At 38.9% G+C, this 19738-nt stretch overlaps 1 protein-coding gene and 2 pseudogenes across 1 annotated transcript in view; 2 read left to right on the top strand and 1 right to left on the bottom strand.

The window, feature by feature from the left end:
* The window catches only part of LOC101606926 (centromere protein P), a 227992-nt gene that overhangs the window by 5623 nt on the left and 202631 nt on the right, over positions 1-19738 (top strand). The window contains exons 2-5 of the mRNA XM_045130337.1: positions 345-526; positions 7039-7127; positions 10121-10209; positions 15891-15987. Coding sequence (XP_044986272.1) covers positions 345-526; positions 7039-7127; positions 10121-10209; positions 15891-15987 — 457 coding nt within the window. The remainder of the gene's footprint in view (positions 1-344; positions 527-7038; positions 7128-10120; positions 10210-15890; positions 15988-19738) is intronic.
* On the top strand, positions 16102-16202 carry LOC123453507 (annotated as a pseudogene).
* On the bottom strand, positions 19493-19589 carry LOC123453420 (annotated as a pseudogene).

Below are 19738 nucleotides of genomic sequence, written 5' to 3'. Positions count from 1 at the left end.
TGCTTTCCCATTGTCACTATGGACTTCTGAAGTGCCCCCACACATCTGAAGTCTCCCCACACCTCTCTTCCTTCTCCCCTCCTCCTCTGGCTCCCTGTTGAGTAGTCTGTGTTTTCTTCACAAGCTAAGACCGAGGCAGCTTCTAGTCTGCTGTTTTGTCTGGAGGACCTCAAGCCTAACAATGCTTCCTTGGCTGCCAAGCAAGAAAGTCAGTGACAGCCTTATGTAACTTCAATGGGAAAAGATTAGCAGGAACAAAATGAGAATGGTTTGAAGAAAATTGGGGTAGTAAGTGAAACACTTATGAGTTGTTGGAGTAAGTAATTATGATATTTCCTTTTTAGAAGATTATTTCAAGAAATATATCAATCAAATTCTGAAGGATTGGAATCTTCAAAAGATCTGAGAGGTCAGCTTGAATATTTAAAATCAGAGCTTTCATTTCTAAGTAAACTTACTGGTATCAATATAAGAAATTATTCCAAGAAGATAGAAGACGTAACAAACACTGAGATGACAGACGAGGGTAAGCATGTTTTTTTTCTGATTTATTTTTATTTTTTACTAAATACAGAACAACACTCAGAGAATGGGCATGCCAGGGCCTCCAGCCACTGCAAACGAACTCCAGATGCATGTGTTCCCATGTGCATCTCTGGCTTATCTGGGTCCTTAGGCTTCAGAGGCAAGCACCTTAACTGCTAAGCCATCTCTCTAGCCTTGTAAGCATGGTTTTGAAGCTCATCTAATATACATAGGAAATTGAATGTCATAATGCTGAATTAAAATTCTACAAGTTTATTGCTAGAAAATGTAGTTGTAATAAACCTGTTCAGTCAGATGTCTTTTTTTTAAGATTTATTTTTATTTATTTATTAGATTGAGAGAGAAGGAAAGCATGGGCATGCCAGGGCCTCCACCAACTGCAAATGAACTCCAGACACATGTACCACCTTGTGCTTCTGGCTTACATGGGACCTGGAGGCTTGAACCTGGATCCTTAGGCTTCATAGACAAGCACCTTAACCACTAAGCCATCTCTCCAGCCCAGTCAGATGTCTTTTGCCCATCATGTTAATACTCTCTTAAAAGTTGTATAAGGTGGGCTGGAAAGATGGCTCAGCAGTTAAAGGCTGTTGGTTACAAGACCTGGAGGCTTGAATCCCCAGTACCCACATAAAGCAAGATGCACAGAGCAGCACATGCATCTGGAGTTTGTTTTTAGTTGCAGGAGGCCCTGGTGCACCCATACTGTCTGTCTGTCTCTCAAAAATAATTTTTCAAAAAAGTTGCATAAGGTAAATATTAATGAACAAAACACAACATCATTAAGTAGCTTCAAAGACGGGTCATAGTGATATGTGATCAGAGGTCACAACTGTACCGTTATTTTTATTTTCTTCTCTTTTATTTATTTATTTATTTGTTGCTTTATTTATTTTTGTGCTTTGCTGTGTAGCTCAGGCTGGCCTCCTGCCTAAACCTCCTATGTGGTGGTATTACAGGTGTGTGCTACCATGGCACTGGGTTTATTTTACAAATTTCACCATGCATTCATTCACACAAAAGCTGTCTTATCTGTATGGTTCAGCAGCTGAACCTTTTGCAAGAAGTAAGTTATGTAGGTGTTTTGTTTTTGTTTTATCAAAGTAAGGTCTCATACTAGCCCAGGCTGACCTGGAACTCACGCTGTAGCCCCAGGCTGGCCTCATATTTCTGGCAATCTTCCTACCTTTGCCTCCAGAGTGCTGGCATGCTCATTCTCTCTCTGCTTACAAATAAATAAAAATTTCAAAAGATTTTATTTTCATATATCATACTTTGTTTAGTGAAAAACAGAAAAAAGGGATTAAAGTAACTAGTTGTTTCTAAAGCCACATGATATAGCATTGTTAATCAGTGGCATTTATGGGGCTGGAGGGATAGCTTAGCGGTTAAGGTGCTTGCCTGCAAAGCCAAAGAACTCAGATTTGATTCCCCAGGATCCACATTAGCCCGATACACAAGGGGGTGCAAGCATCTGGAGTTCATTTGCAGTGGCCCTGGTGCATCCATATTCATTAATTCTCTCTCTCTCTCTCTCCCTCCCTCTTTCTCTGTCAAATAAATGAATAAAAATAAAAAAATTTTAATAAATGGCATTTAGACTACTGTATTTTTAAATATTATTTTTATTTATTAGAGAGGGAGGGAGGAAGGGAGGGAGGAAGGGAAGGAAGGAGAGGATGGGTATACCAGGGCCTCCAGCCATTGCAAATGAACTCTAGACACATGCACCACCTTATGCATCTGGCTTACGTGGGACCTGGAGAACCAAGCCTGGATCCTGGGGCTGAAGAGATGGCTTAGCAGTTAAGGTGCTTGCCTGCAAAGCCAGAGGCCCTTGGTTCAATTCCCCAGTACCATATAAGCCAGGTGCATGCATCTGGAGTTCGTTTGCAGTGGCTGGAGGCCCTGGAATGCCCATTCTCTCTCTCTCCCTCTCCCTCTGTCTCTCATTCTACCTCTTTCCCTCTCTCAAATAAATAAATAAAAATAAAAATATTTTTTAAAACCCTGGATCCTTAGGCTTTTCAGGCAAGCAGCTGCTAAGCCATCTCTCCAGTCCTATGCTACTGTATTTTGACAGCTTTTTTGTTTGTTTGTTTGTTTTTCGAGGTAGGGTCTCACTCTGGCGCAGGCTGACCTGGAATTCACTATGTAGTCTCAGGGTGGCCTCGAACTCATGGCGATCCTCCTACCTCTGCCTCCCGAGTGCTGGGATTAAAGGCGTGCGTCACCACGCCTGGCATTTTTTGTTTTTTTTTTTTTAATTGACCTGTTGAGCAAATTGAGAACCCAACAGTTTGACTCAGTGTGTATGTTCGGTGAGCTATTGTCATCCACTCATTTGGCCAGGTGCTATTGGAAAGATAAAGAATGATTTGAAATCCTTATTTCTTTCAAAAGATATAATTGTGCAGACACAGTGTCTATGGAGCACTAATTATATTTTAGAAGCCAGCAAATCATTTGTTTTTTTTCAAAATAGTAATGTTGAAAGAAATTATGCTTTAATATATTTACACTTTTATTGTTTCAAGCATTTTTTTGGGGGGGGGGGAGTTCAAGGTAAGGTCTCATTTAGGCTGACCGGAAACACTCTCTGTAGTCTCAGGGTGGCCTCAAACAGTGATCCTCCTACCCCCTCCTAAATTCTGAGATTAAAGGTGTGTGCCACCACACTCAGCTATTCTAAACACTTTTAAAACATTTCTTTTGAAAGTCCTTTTACTTCTCATGGTGATTCTTTTTAATAGTCTCTATTTTTTTTTCCAATCTTTTATTATTTATTTTTAAAATTTTCTCCAGTCCCTAGGAGCAAGTTGCAATCTTTTCTCCCCACAACCTGTCATGCTCAGTAGTCCTATGTTTGAGGTCTGTTTTTCTCAACATCATGGTTCTCAACTTATTTGGGGGAAAATATCCTGATCAGAATACAACAGGAAAATAAGCTATTTTAAAAAATTGTTCTAAATTCATTTTTAACCCTTCAACACCACCACCTTGCTCTGTGGGGAAAAAAGAAAAATCTGCTCTCCATTCACTCTGACAGAAGCTGGAGGGTGCTGGCCCTGTGTAGTAGTGCATAGATTCTAGCTTCTTTCCTCCTTTCTCTGTAAATCGGGCTCAGAGAATGGACAGTTAGCATTTACCAACAAGTACCTGTCTACTTTCTCTTGTTTAATAAAAAAAAAATGTATCTGTTTTTGTAAAAATGGGGTATAGAAGGTCAGCAAAGGGTGGATTTGAGATGTCTGGGTGAGTTAAGAGGGCATTTTGACAACATGGCTTCTCTTTTGGCATGTTTTATTGTGATGTTTAATGGATATCCTTGCAGTTTAAGATGACTTTATTTATTTGTTTTGAGAGTGACAGAGAAAGAAAAAGGCAGATAGATAGAATGGGTGCGCCAGGGCCTCAAGCCACTGTAAACAAACTCCAGACACGTGTGCCCCTTGTGCATCTGGCTAATGTGGGTCCTGGGGAATCGAGCCTCGAACTGGGGTCCTTAGGCTTCACAGGCAAGCCCTTAACCGCTAAGCCATCTCTCCAGCCCAAAGATGACACTTTTTAAAATTCTCTCCTAATGATGACTTGAGTCCTGCCACTCTATAGGAGAATCAGCAGAACCTGTAGGATTTATTTGGAATTGACATTCTCTATTGTAGAATTCCTTCTTTTTCTATTTCCTGGAAAAGCTTAAGAAGCAATGGTGTTAGCTCTTCCTTAAAGGTCTGGTAAAATTCAGCAGTGAATCCATCTGGGCATGGGCTTTTTTTAGTTGGGAGATTATTGATAACTGTTTGGATCTCCATGTTTGTTATAGGTCAATTTAAGTGATTAATCTCATTTTGATTTAATTTAGGTAGGTCATATAAATCAAGGAGATCATCCATTTCTTTCAGATTTTCATTAATAGTCTCTATTTTGACTTAGTTCACAAATTAAGTAGTGAGTTTAGAGTCCAAAGTTCAATAACTACAAAGTAATAAAAATATAAGAGGGCTGGAGGGATGGCTTAGCAGTTAAGGCACTTGCCTTTAAAGCCAAAGGACCCAGGTTCAATTCTCTAAGACCCATGTAAACCAGATGCGCAAGCCATCCCTCCAGCCCAAATACAAGTTTTTTTTTTTCTAATACAAGATTTTTTTTTAAAGTTTTAATACGTATTTGTATTTTATTATCTTGCAGTGCTGGGGATCAAACTCAGGGCAGTGAATATGCTAGGTAAATCATCTGCTATTGAGCCATACCTCACTCTCTTTTTATGTTTTAACTAGTTCTAAAATCATGTTAAAAATAACTGCATAGAGCTGGAGAGATGGCTCAACAAATAAGGTGCTTGCCCATAAAGCCTAACGACCTGAGTTTGATTCCCCAGTACCCACATAAAGTCAGTTGCACAAGGTGTCTTATGCATCTGGAGTTCTTTTGCAGAGGCTAGAGGCCTTGGCACGCCCATTCTCTAGAGGTCTTACTCTGCTGGGCATGGGGGTACGTGCCTGAAATCTTAGGACTTGAGAAGATGAAGCACATGGATTTGAAAGCTCAAGGCCATGCTAGGCTATATAATGAATTTGAGGTCAACCTCAGCTATGTAGCAAGACTCTGTTCTTTGTTTCAAAACAAAACAAAAACATATATGTATGTACTTGTGTTTATACATACACACAAATACATCTTTTCTACCTTCTATATATATTATTTTCTAAATTGTGTTGAATGTAAATCTTTAAACTTCAGTGAATGACAAACAGAATAAACACAGCAAAATCATAGAAAACTGTCACTATATTGTTTAGAAATGCATATATGATGAAAACAAATAGCCATGGCCTGTAATTTGGTACTACCAATTCAGAATGGCTTTCTGGTATTCTACTGCGTAAATGGGCTTGCTTCTGAGCTTTCCTCTTTGTTGCATTAGGTCTCAGTTTTCCTGGACCTGTGAGGTCAGTTCTACTTGTCTGTACACTACCTAATTCATCCATTGCTTTCCTGTTCCCAAAACGAAGTCATTCTTACCTTTCCTATTTACCCTTGTACATACAATTCTGCCCTTCCAGAAAATAATTTTTTTTTCTTTTTTTTTTTGGTTTTTCAAGGTAGGGTTTCACTCTGGTCATCTCAGGGTGGCCTTGAACTCATGGCAGTCCTCCTACCTCTGCCTCCCAAGTGCTGGGATTAAAGGCTTGCGCCACCACGCCCAGCTTTTTTGGTTTTTTTTGAGGTAGGGTCTCACTCTATCCCCGGCTGACCTGGAATTCACTATGGAGTCTCAGGATGACCTCAAATTCATGGCAATCCTCCTACCTCTGCCTCCTGAGTGCTGGGATTAAAGGCATGCGCCACCACGCCTGGCCAGAAAATAATTTAATCAGGAAAATTGTATGCCTATATGAAGTCAGAACAGGCCTTACCTCCTGGGGAATAAGGAATAGCCTGGAAAAGGACAAGAGGGAACCTTATGAGGCACTGTCAAATTTTTGCTGTCTTGAACTGAGTGCTGGCTATATGGGTGGACACATCCGTAAAGAAATAATAGAGCTATATACTTAAGAATACAGCTTTTATGCACTTAAATGTGTGTGTGCTATACTTCAAAATATCATTTGTTACTAAACTTAGTGTTTTGGGGGCAGTAAAGGTAAACAATTGGGATCTATTTTCTGTCTTTAACAATGTTTTGAAACAGCTTGTTCTTTTTTTAAATTATTTTTGTTCATTTTTATTTATTTGAGAGCGACAGACAAAGAAAGAGGCAGATAGAGAGAGAGAGAGAGAGAATGGGTGTGCCAGGGCCTCCAGCCACTGCAAATGAACTCCAGACGCGTGCGCCCCCTTGTGCATCTGGCTAACGTGGGTCATGGGGAATCAAGCCTCAAACCGGGGTCCTTAGGCTTCACAGGCAAGTGCTTAACCACTAAGCCATCTCTCCAGCCCTGAAACGGCTTGCTTTTAATGGATGAAGACTACCCCGTGATATCAAAGAAAGAGAAGAGACATAACTACCACAGTTGCACAGACTTACTAACAGAGGAGTGGATCTTTGAAATTTGGGTTCGATAAGGGGAGTATTTAAAGGCTAGGACAAAAGTGACTTCATCCTGGCTGGAATGTGCCTGGTTTATGTTATTATTGAAGAGTCAGGTACACCTCAGGAACCATGTTCCAGTTACAAAGTTCAACATATTATTCTAATGAAAAAAAAATTTAACAGTTAACATGATTCAAACTTATCTAGGGTTGTTTCAGTGTTTTTCTATTTCTTAAGTGTTGATATAATTAAGAAGTAGAAAGTATAAATTGTCAGTAATTGCATATTGTAAGGCTGATCAATTTGATACATAGTCGTCCGGAATTTTTGAAAGCAATGACTAAAATATACTTTCATATATCTACAGTGTGTTAAAGATGTTTACATAGTATTAAATAATAAGTATTTAAAGAAAAAATATTCTTTGCAAATAAACTATTTGATTTTGTAACTTACAGCTACAAAGAAAGTTCTACAGAGACACAGATTATCAGGAAATTGCAGCATGATTACATTTCAACTCGAATTTCAAATTCTGGAAACTCAGGTAACTTAAGGAATATGTTGCAATAACAGATATTTCTTTTTTTGAGATAAACAGTTCCCACACCCAGCCTCAAGCAGTGGTTGTGCCAAGGAGGAGTGCACAAACCAGGACTCTAATAGCACATTTGTACTATTAAAAAATTAATAAGTACCTCGTCAACTGTATATGGCAGTGTTGTTGCTGAGGCTATAGTTGCTTTATTATAGGGAGGTGGATGATGATCCTCAGGTTATGAGAGCAGTCACTGCTGAATCTCGGTAGTTTCTTTGCTGATGAATAAAGTGTGTGCAGGATAAGCTGCTCAAATACTCGGGTCAGGTGCTAGGATTTCTCTCTCTCTCTTTCTCTCTCTCTCTTTTCTTTCTTTTTTTTTTTTTTTTGTTTAGTTTTTTGAGGTAGGGTTTTACTCTGTCCCAGGCTGACCTGGAATCAGTATGTAATCTCAGGGTATCCTCAAATTCTCGGCAGTCCTCCTACCTCTGCTTTCCAAATGCTGGGATTAAAGGCATGTGCCACGACACCCAGCTGGTGCTAGGATTTCTGATCGTTATTGTCAATATATTTAGTCATAGAACTAGCCCCAAATTCGTTTTGTGTATGATGGGAGTCAGTGAGGGCATTGGGACCTTGCGTTCTTGAGTGTCAGCAAGATACCCTATATATATGTGTGTGTGTGTATAAATCCATAGGTGAGGTCCAGGTATCTAGGTTTTGAGGTTTTGCTTCTCTTTGCCACTGATATAGTCAGTCACTATCACTGGCCTGGGAAGTCTGAGGATGAGGTATGAGATATCTAGACCCTTCTCTGATGACAGAGCTCTTAGCTTTCACTCACCTCAGTACCACCTTTCAGTATTGCCAAAGTGATCAGAAACTGCAAGAAAAGGCAATCCCAAGTGCCTGTTGAACAGAATGTAATACAATTTGGCATTTTCATTTATCAAGGACACAGGTGTTGAGTGGTCTTGGGCAAGTTACACCATTTCCAGGTGCACCCCACAGTTAGCTATGAAAGCATTAGAAATAATATATATATTTAATAGGATTGGCAGGTCAAAGGGAGTATACATGTAAAGTCTTACTGAGAGTGTCAGTTCAGCTTCTGAAATTATTTTATCTTTTTATGTATTGTGCATATCTTCACTGTTGAGACTGATAAAAGTAAAGACTCAGGGCCGGGTGTGGTGACAAGGCAGAAAGAGGTAGGAGGGTCGCCTTGGGACTCCACAGTGAATTCCAGGTCTGCCTGGGCCAGGGTGAGACCCTACCTTGAAAAACTAAAATAAATAAAGAAAAAGAAAGAGGCAGAGCTTCTTTTGATTTCTAAAAATCAAACTTTCCACTAGAGGGAGATGTTTAACTGTTAGAAAACCTAAAGAGTAAATTTTGTACATAATAAAATTTTATTAATATGATATTTGGAAAAAGTGACCTTAAATCAGATATGGAAAACATTAGAAACAAAATCACTTTACATATTATCTAGGTCAACCCTCTTGATTTAAAGGGTAGCTAGGAAATTGAACCCAGGTTGGCGGGTTTTTGTTGTTGTTGTTGTTTTGAGGTAGGGTCTCACTGTAGCCCAAGCTGACCTGGAATTCACTAAGGAGTCTCAGGGTGGCCTTGAACTCACGGTGATCCTCCTACCTCTGCCTCCAAGTGCTGGGATTAAAGGCATGTGCCACCACGCCCGGCTTTGAGGTTGGCAGTTTTTTTAAAAATTTTTTTATTTGGGAGCAACAGACAGAGAAGAGGGAGACAGAGAGAGAGAATGGGCACGCCAGGGCCTCCAGCCACTGCAAACGAACTCCAGACACGTGTGCCCCCTTGTGCATCTGGCTAATGTGGGTCCTGGAGAATAGAGTCTTGAACCGGTGTCCTTAGGCTTCACAGGCAAGCGCTTAACCGCTAAACCATCTCTCCAGCCCAAGGTGGGCAATTTTTGTAAGTAGGGATTTTTAACCACTGAGTCATTCCCTTAGCCCTCTTAATTGTTTAATTTACGTATACCTTGCCACGTGTAAATTGCTATCTTGTAAATTGTTTTGTAATTCTTAATTTTGTTTGTCTTTTGCCTTTTTCTTTGTTCTTTGTCATCTTTGTATTAAATATTTTTCTGGCTTTGCTTACATTATAAAGTGATATTTACCTAAACAGAGTTTTTGTGTAATTATATTTACTAATTTTTTTCTTTTTCTTTTCTTTTCTTTTTTTGAGGTAGGATCTCACTCTAAGCCCAGGCTGACCTGGGATTCACTATGTAGTCTCAGGGTGTCTTGAACTCTTTGTGATTCTGCTACCTCTGCCTCCCAAGTGCTGGGATTAAAGGCGTGTGCCACCACACCTGGCGAGATTTGTTTTCATTTATTTACTTATTAGAGACAGAGGGGTGGGGGAGAGAGAGTAAGAATGGATGTGCCAGGGCCTGTAGCCACTGCAAACGAACTCCAGGCACATGCGTCACCATATGCATCTGGTTTATGTGAGATCTGGAGAATCGAACTGGGGTCCTTAGGCTTTGCAGGCATGTGCCTTAACTGCTAAAGCCATCTCTCCAGCCCAGAAAGTTTTCTTATACCTCATTCCCTATAGTATCTATGACTTCAATATTCACCTTATGTTATTCAATTGGTGTTCATTGTGGTTATCAGTATATGATAAGGATCTATTTTATGCTATTAACAAATAGCCAATACTTTTTAATTTCTTGTTTATTTTATATTATTTACATATTTTAAAAGTATCTCCAAAGTCCAGGGCTGGGGAGAAGGGTCAGTATTTAAAGATGCTTGCTTGCAAAGCCTACTGGCCTGGGTTTGATTCCCCAGTAGCCACATAAGGCCAAAAGCACAAAGTGGCACGTGTACCTGGAGTTTGTTTGCAATGGCTAAAGGCCCTGGCATGCCCATATAGTCTCTCTGTTTCTAGTTAATATAAATATTATGTAATATATATTTTAAAGTTAGTTTATAAACTTATAAATTTTTTTTTAGACTAATGGAAAATTATCTTCTGTAATTACTGACCTCAACATAATACTGGAACCCACTGACTGTTCAGAATTAAGTGAATTTGCGTCTAGGTAAGTTGTTTTACTAATTTTTTTTTAAAAATTATTTATCCTTATGATGCCATGTTTAATTTTTAAAAGATTATTTGTTAATCTGCTGCAAATGAGTGCTAGATGTATGTGCCACTTTTAAGTATCTGCCTTTACATAGGTGATGGGGAATTGAACCCTGGCTGTCATGCTTTGGAAGTAAGCGCCTTTAACTACTAAACCATCTCCCTACCCCCAGAACACCTTTAACAAAATGATCTATATCATATGGTAAAATATCTTACAGATTAATAATATTTTCAAATTACCAACATCATATGGTCTATTTTTAATGTAAAAGTTTTCAAAATTTCTTTAACTTTTCCCATTGTGCATTTTTTTTGTTTGTTCGTTTGTTTTGTTTTTTTGAGGTAAGGTTTCACTGTAGCCCAGGCTGACCTGGAATTCATTATGTAGTCTCAGGGGCGGTCTTGAACTCATGACAATCCTCCTATCTCTGCCTCCTGGGTACTGGGATTAAAGGTGTGCACCACTATGCCTGGCACAAGGGTTTTTTGTTAGTTTTTGTGCCACTTATGGTTCAGGTATAATAGAGCTTTCTTGTTCATTCTTTACCCTGAAGCATGGAGGGTTTTTCGTTTGTTTGTTTTTAATTGCACCTTCCACCGCATTTATAATGTTAGGAGCATGCAAGTGTAAGTGGATGGAGTGTCTCCAAGTCTCCACGTCACACAGGTCTGTGATCTTATCTCCTGTCCTGTATGGACATTAACACCAAATTCCCTGGCTTCTACAGGACTTGTTTAGTTTCCTCCGTCCTTCTGTGTATCTTTAATTTTCCCTCAGTAACTTGAGTTTTTTGTTTTGTTTTTTTTTTTTGAGGTATGGTTTCACTCTAGCCCAGGGTGAACTGGAATTCACTATGTAGTCTCAGGGTAGCCTTGAATTCATGGCAATCCTCCTACCTCTGCCTCACAAGTGATGGGATTAAAGGTGTGTGCCACCACGCCTGGTGAGTTTGTTTTAATCTTGTATAAAGTGTGTCTTCCCTTTCCTGGGGGCAGGGGTTATGCCTTGTTCTTCACTGTTTTATCCTTAACACCCAGCCTGGTGCAAAGTACAGTTTTTGTTTGTTTGTTTGTTTTTTGTTTTTTTTTCGAGGTAGGGCCTCACTCTAGCCCAGGCTGACCTGGAATTCACTATGGAGTCTCAGGGTGGCCTCGAACTCTAGGTGATCCTCCTACCTCTGCCTCCCGAGTGCTGGGATTAAAGGTGTGTGCCACCACACCTGGCCAGTTTATTTTTTAAATAAATTTTTTTAAATTTTTATTTGAGAGAGAGAGAGAGAGAGAGAGAATGGGTCCACCAGGGCTTCTAGGAGGGTTTAATTCCCAAATTGCCATCAGCTGGGGACATGGCCGTCAGAATACCTCAGTCTGTGGGGGACACCTGAATCAAATCACCTCACACACATACACACAAAAACTCTGAAACATCATACACATACAGAAGAGCACACAGATCCTAAGTATATGATTTGTTAAATTGCCGGAAAGTATTAGAATGTATCTGTAAAACCAGTACCTGGCAATTTAGCAAATCATATGCTTACAATATGTGCACTTTTCTATATGTGTGTTCACTCTTCTTCCATCATGTTTAATCATTGTTCTGGGCTGGAGAGATGGTTTTGCACCTAAAGGAACTGTCTTGTGAAGCCTGATGTCCTGGATTCGATTCCCCAGTACCCACATAAAGCTAGATGTACAGAGTGGTACGTGTGTCAGGAGTTCTTTTGCAGTGGCAGGAGACCCTTGCTATTGTCTTGTTTCTTTTTCATTCTCTTTCTTCCTCTCTCTCTCCTCCTCTCAAATAAGTATTAAAAATTCTAGACATCGTGGTGTATGCCTAGAATCTTGGAACTTGGGAGGCTTGAACAGGAGAATCATAAATATTGGACTTTCTATGGATATGTTGTGAAACCCTGTCTCAAAGTTAAGATGGAATTGTTGCATTAGCACATATACACACAAAATCTTTAAACTGTCTTTTCATAGTCATATAGTTTAACTCTTGTTTAAATTGTATGTATATGTATGTGTGTATGTATGTATAAATATTTGTAGGTGTACATGTGTCTGTGTGGATGTGATGTGTGGAGGTTAGAGGACAACCTCAGGTATCATCCTTAGAAATGCCATTTTTGGGGCTGGAGAGATGGCTTATTGGTTAAGGCACTTGCCTTCAAAGCCAAAGGACCCAGGTTCTGTTCCCCAGGACCCATATGCACAAGGTGGCATATGTGTCTGGAGTTCATTTGCAGTGGCCGGAAGCCCTGGTGTGTCTATTCTCTCTCCATGTCTCTCTCTCAAGTGAATAAATAATACTAATAAACACTTTTTTTTTTTTTTTTTTTTTTGGTTTTTCGAGGTAGGGTTTCACTTTGGTCCAGGCTGACCTGGAATTAACTATGTAGTCTCAGGGTGGCCTCGAACTCACGGTGATCCTCCTACCTCTGCCTCCCAAGTGCTGGGATTAAAGGCGTGTGCCACCATGCCCGGCTCTAATAAACATTTTAAAAAAGCAATGCCATCTATCTCCATTGGCCTAGAGCTCACCAATTAAGCTAGACTAGCTGACCGGTGTGTCCTCTATATCTTCCTGCGTCCGCCTCTCTAGTCCTGTGATGACAGGTGCTTGCCGACGTTCATGGTATTTTACATAGTTATTGGGGATTGAACTCAGGTCCCCAAGCTTGCAATGCAGGCACCTCACTGAGTTATCTCCTTAGTCCCCCATACTCTGCAACCCTTAACCCCTGGCAAAATATGCTTCATTCTCTTAATTTCTGAGTAATATTTCACTATATTAGTTGTTCCAAGGTTTATCTACTCATTCACCAAAGCATATTTGTGTTATTGTCAGGTTTTGGTGAATGTAGCGTTTTACAATTATATATATAGGATATTGTTAAAGTATATAACGTGAATTTGTCTTGACTCAAGAGATATTATATTCACATTATTCACATGAGCAAGCTTTTATTGCAGTGTATTGTAATTTTTCTATTTATCATTAATTACTATAAGTTGCTTAGTGTGTGTAATTAATACATTGAACTTAATCACAGCTATCTATGTGTGTATAGTGTAGCACATTGCATATGTAGCATTTGATATTTGTGGTTTTAGGCATGTACTGAGGGTCTTGGAATATATCTCTAGTTAGTAGGGAGCATATGTTGTATGTTTGCACATGCTTACATATATGTTCTCTAAATATTGAGTGCATGGATTTTGTTTTTGTTTTTTTGAGGGGGTAGAGTTTCACTCTAGTCCAGGCTGGAATTCACTATGTAGTCTCATGGTAGGCTTGAACTCATGGCAATCCTTCTACCTCTAGTGCAGGTTTTCATGTGAATAAAAGTTGCCTTTCCTTTAGAGTAAAAAACCAGAACTGGATAAGGATATGTTTAGTCTGTTTAAGTTTAGAATAAGTGCCAAACTGAGTTCCAATGTGATGATACTGCCTTTCAAAACCAACAATGTATGAGAGTGAATGGTTATATTTTAGTGAATTAATTTCTAGTAATGATCTAATTTTAGACTAGGAATTCATTTTAGAATAGCATTTTGGAGCTTTTAATTCCAAATTTCTCTTTATGTTTTGCTTTATAATTAAGAAGGAGACATTTGCAGTCATTCTGGTTTTCTGTACTTTAGTTGAAATTGAAATGTGTCAGTGCCAGCATTTTGTGAAAGAAATTCATAACATCTGTTTTACATTTGCTCAAGTTTGGACTTTTCTTAGGAAAAAAATAGATAAATGCAATCAATCTTACAGTTATAAGAGCCAACACACAATTTCTATATATGATTGAAAACTATACATGCTATAATGATAGTACTCTGTGAAAATACAAATGTAAATGAATTGTGAATTACTTTGTTTTTAAAATTCTTTATAAAACAATATGTTCCTCTCATCATGTTTGTGTGCATGTGTATGAACTTGGGTAATTATGGCTTTTTATTTTTTAATTTTTAGGCAGGGTCTCACTCTAGCCTAGGCTGACCAGGAACTCATTCTTTAGCCTCAGGCTGGCATTGAACTCCCTGTGAGCAGCCACACCCAGCTTTGTTATAGCTTTTAAGATTTTTTTTTTTTTTTTTTTTTTTTTGGCTCCATCCTTCATCACATCATGAAGAGCTTAGCTTTTGCTTACTTATTCGATGGAAAATAAAGAAAAACTCTTTTCTGTTTTTTAAGCTGTATTAAAGAAACAGATGCTCTTTATAGGCCTGTATTCTTTGGTAATAACTTGTTAACTCATAAATGAAAAAAATATTATTATAGATATCACACCAAGCTAAACATTTAGTATCCAGGGCTGGAGAGATGGCTTAATGGTTAAGGCACGTGCCTGCGAAGCCTGAGAACTCATGCTTGACTCTCCAGGCCCCACATAAGCCAGATGCACAGTGATGCAAGCATGCAACGTTTCACATGTATGCAAGGTGGCCCATGCGTTTGAAGTTCAATTGCAGTGGCTGGAAGCCCTGGCGCGTGCCAGTTCTTAAAAAAAAAAAAGAAAGAAAGAAAGAAAACTTTACTATCCAGTGTTGTAGTAAAATACATGCTCATGTTGCTGTTTTTAATTCACCTATTCAGTTGCTTTGTTTTATGTGGCTTCCCTTTGTGTTTGTTCTGTTCTGCTTCACTTCCTTCATTTGGATTATATAAATTGCTTTCCATTTTTTTCTTTTCTGGTGCTGATGATTGGATTTAGCAATTCATGTGTGCTAAGCACACATCATAAACTCTCTACACATTAAACCATAAGTTTCTTGGTCTGCTCTGGTGACATATGGCCAAAAACTTGGTATAAAGCATTTATGAACAGAATTGTCTGGAACTGTAAGCAAAATAAGCCCTTCCAACTACAAGTTGTTTCTGTCAGGTATTTGGCCATGCAACAGAGCAGCTAACATAGGACTGAGGATGTAGCTTAATGGTGAAGCACTTGCGTGGCATACCCAAGACCCTCCATCCCCAGCACCTTAAAACAAACACAAAGTAACTAATGCAAGATCTGAAATGAGAGCTTGAAATGAGAACAGCTTATCTCCAACAGTAAGCAAAAACTTGTTCCTTATGTCTTCTCTGGTCCTCTTCCTTTTCTTGCCCTGTGAATTGGAGCTGCAAATATGCATGGCTATGCCCAACTTTTTTTTTTAATATTTTTTTTGTTCATTTTTTATTTATTTATTTGAGAGCGACAGACACAGAGAGAAAGACAGATAGAGGGAGAGAGAGAGAATGGGCGCGCCAGGGCTTCCAGCCTCTGCAAACGAACTCCAGACGCGTGCGCCCCCTTGTGCATCTGGCTAACGTGGGACCTGGGGAACCGAGCCTCGAACCGGGGTCCTTAGGCTTCATAGGCAAGCGCTTAACCGCTAAGCCATCTCTCCAGCCCTATGCCCAACTTTTTACATGGATTCTGGAGAGTCAAACTTGGTCTCCAGACAAAGAGGCCCTCGTGGGTGAATGGCATGAGCTCTTAACTGTTGAGTCATCTCCCAGTCCTCAAGTACTTTTTTAGTGTTACTAAAGGACATATGAAAAAGAAAAATGAGAAAAAAAAAGATAGATTGGGTGTATTATTAGTGACACTTACTAATCATGGAATCTTATTCTTACAGAGCTGAAGAAAGAAGAGACTTGTTCATGTTTTTCCGAAGCCTGCATTTTTTTGTGGAGTGGAGTGATTATCGTAAGCGCACATATAAGCATTTTAAGGTAAGTTCAAAGTGTTTTAATGTAAACATGTGTGGAAAGTGAGCCTAGTGGTCACTTGGTGATCGAGTCATAGCGTACATTCCTGAAGTCTTCAAAGAATCACTTCTTCAAAGGATCACTTCTTGCTCTTTTGGCTAAGATCAAGTGTAGTATCTGTTCTTAAAAGAAAATATTCTCATTGACTTCAGAAATTGTGTTTAAAAATATTAGTCTTCCAGAGGTCCTGGAATTAAAGGAGTAAATGCTACTAAAGAATGTCATCAGCCAGGCATGGTGGCACACGCCTTTAATCCCAGCACTCAGGAGGCAGAGGTAGGAGGATCAACCTGACTTCGAGGCCACCCTGAGACTACATAGTGAATTCCAGGTCAGCCTGGACCACAGTGAGACCCTACCTCAAAAAAAAGGGGGGGGGGCTGGAGAGATGCCTTCACAGTTAAGTGCTTGCCTGTAAAGCCTAAGGACCCTGGTTCAAGGCTTGATTTCCCCAGGACCCATGTTAGCCAGATGCACAAGGGGGCACATGTGTCTGGAGTTCATTTGCAGTGGCTGGAGGCCCTGGCGCACCCATTCTCTCTCTCTCTTCTCTCTCTCTCTCTCTCTCGCTATCAAATAAATAAGAATAAACAACATAAAATAAAATAAACCAACAAAAAATCTAAGAATGTCATCATGGTAGTATTGTCATGAAGCAGTAGAACTCCGGACTTTGAGTTGCCGATTATTTCGCCTTTTGAGCTTTAGTATTAAAGCCCGATTCTTGTGAAGTGATGCTTCTCAAGTCTGGTGGGAATCCTTTAAATCACTTTTTAAGTTCATTGCACGCAAGTATAACCGAAAGTATGTTTGTCTACATTGTAATCCCTTAGGTCCTACTTAGTTGGATTGTGTCAAGTTCTTGACAGCACTGAGTCACGCAAAGCCAGTTCTGGAGGAATCAGCATAAATGCTATCTATCTCAGGTTCAAGTCTCTCAGAAGCCTAACCACATTATGACTGTTGTTTTCAAGGTGGTACTAATTCCCCTTTATTTTGGGTTCTATTTTTTTATTATTATTAAATGCATTCTATTTAGTTGAGTCAATAAAACCTGTAAGGCTTGAGATTTTTGTCCAGAATGAAACATAGGCAGTTTGCATACTGCAGTCCCTTGAGGAATTCTGATGTTGTTATGTTTACTTGTACGTATTTCTGGACTCTCAAGTCTCTTACATTAGTAATATTATATATAGTTATGGACACACTGTTGGTTATTATAGCTTTGTAGTAACTTTTGAAATTAGGAAGTATAAGTCCTCTCTTGGTTGTTGGATTCTTTTGATATTCTATATGAAGTTAAGGGTTTTCTATTTCTGCCAAAAGCATCATTGTGATTTTTATAGGGATTGTATTGAATCTGGATATTGTTTTGTTTTCTTAGCGGTATTAAATCTTGAACATAGACTGTCTTTCCATGTATGTATATATTCTTTCATTTCTTTTTGCAATTTTTAAAAAAATATTTGACAGAGAAAGAGGAACAGAGAGAGAGGGAGGATAGGCATGCCAGGGCCACTAGCCACTGCAAACGAACTCCAGATGCATCTGGCTAATGTGGGTCCTGGGGAATTGAACCTGGGTCCTTTGACTTTGCAGGCAAATGCCTTAACTGCTAGGCTATCACTCCAGCCCTGCAATGTTCATAAATTATAAATTATTCTTAGTTTTAAAGACTGTAAAATTATCATTTTCAGGAATGAAAATCTATATAAAATAATTGAATCGCAGTGGATTTTTTTGCTTTTTTAAAATTTGTAATTACTTGAGAGAGAAATAGGCAGAAAGAAAGAGAGAGACAGACAGACAGAGAATGGGCATGCCAGGGTCTCCAGCCATTGCAAATGAGCTCCAGACATATGTGCCACCTAGTACATCTGGCTTATGTGGGTCCTGGTGAATTGAAACTGGGTCTTTTGGATTTGCAGGTGAGTGCCTTAACTGCAAAGCCATCTCTCCAGCCCTGCTTTTATTATTTCTACTGGCACATTCTGGATATTGGTGGAATAATTTGTGGAGTTTTTTTTTACTTGAAATTTAAGAATATGTAGATGAAGATATAAAGCAATCCATATTTATATCTTACCTATAAATTTCAAGTTACTGCTTTAATAGAGCACTATAATTTATGAATTCTGCCAACATTCTTTCTCAACAATAACTATTTTTGTCTAAATTATTGATGTTTAAAAGTTTGTAATTGTATTACAAAAAGAATAGAGAGGGCTGGGAATGTAGCTCAGGGAGAGCTCTTATATAGCATGTTTGAGGTCCTGTGTTCAATCCTCAGTTACCGCCGCTCTCCACCCCCCACCACCACCCAGAGTTCTTGTGGAAACTAGTAGACATGTCTGAGTTAGTCTTTCCATTGAACCCTCCTCTACCAGGCATTTATTTCCAAATAAAGTCAGTTTATTTCCATTGATTTATTCAAGATTAGATATGGTCTGTTTTCCAAGTAAAACAGAGCCCATCCATGTGGATGGATTTTTACAATACTTCTTATATATTTAGCTCAAGTGTGCTAACTTTTGTGCTAACTACCATGAAAGTATAAAGATACAGCTGTGTTCAGTGCTTTCAGTCACAGAGAAAATGAGGCATGTACACAAAACCATGAGAAGGTGGTACAATAGTTATATCATTAACTTATCAACATAAACGAATGAGTTAATAAGCATTATTAGAGTAATAATTATGACCTTATAATGCTTTAATAAAACAAAGTTTCCTATGGGGTCAGCCTTGGCAAGTGAGGGAATGTCAGTCTAGGTAGAACCCAAACAAGCAAGTGCTTTAAAGTAAGAATTGCACATGGAATAGTTTAAAGAGCCCAGTATATACTTTATAATAGAACTGACAGTGGTACTTTGATGTCTACAGACCAGGCTCGTGTTTCTAAAACACTGACAATTTTGTATTTAACTCCAAAGCAAGTGTAGGCAGACTTTTATATGTGGAATGGCAAGAGGATGTTACTTTAGGAGCTTTAATCTGGCAGTGTGGAGTCATCACTATTAGATTGAATATTAGGTTTTCTCTATTAACTATATCCGTCCATCTTGGCTGTTGAGGAAACAGTGCTTACAGGCTTTGTTGTGAATATTCAGTTTGTTTGTGTGAATGCGGATGTACAGGCAGCTGGTATGCAGGTGTCGTTTCTTATATTTGAACAAACTTATTAATGAAACATTCCTATAGTGTAAAAATTTTAGTTATTTCATATTTGAAAATTTTTGGTTTTTTTTTTTTTTTTTCCTTTTCGAGGTAGGGTCTCACTCTGGTCCAGGCTGACCTGGAATTAACTCTGTAGTCTCAGGGTGGCCTTGAACTCACGGCGATCCTCCTACCTCTGCCTCCCGAGTGCTGGGATTAAAGGCGTGCGCCACCACGCCCGGCTTTGAAAATTTTTGTAATGGAGAAACTTACTGTGTTCAGATAAATGGCTAGAATCTTATTTTTTTCTTATAAACATATGTGAATTTTCATATCATCCTTGCACAGGAGCCATGCTAATCTTCTCTATATTTTTCCAGTTTTAGTATATGAACTGCTGAAGTGAGTAATTGTTTGGCTTTTTAAATGTTTTAATAGTTAAAAGATTTTTTTTTTTGTTTTTGTAATTTACTAGCATCATATGGTCACAAAAGAGAAAACATTAACCATTTTTGTATTTGTTCCTTTTCAATGTAAAATTCTACTTAAGTTGGAAATT

The sequence above is a fragment of the Jaculus jaculus genome, chromosome 11, assembly GCF_020740685.1.
Source record: "Jaculus jaculus isolate mJacJac1 chromosome 11, mJacJac1.mat.Y.cur, whole genome shotgun sequence".
NCBI lineage: Eukaryota > Metazoa > Chordata > Mammalia > Rodentia > Dipodidae > Jaculus > Jaculus jaculus.
This window is presented reverse-complemented; position numbering and strand designations above follow the sequence as displayed.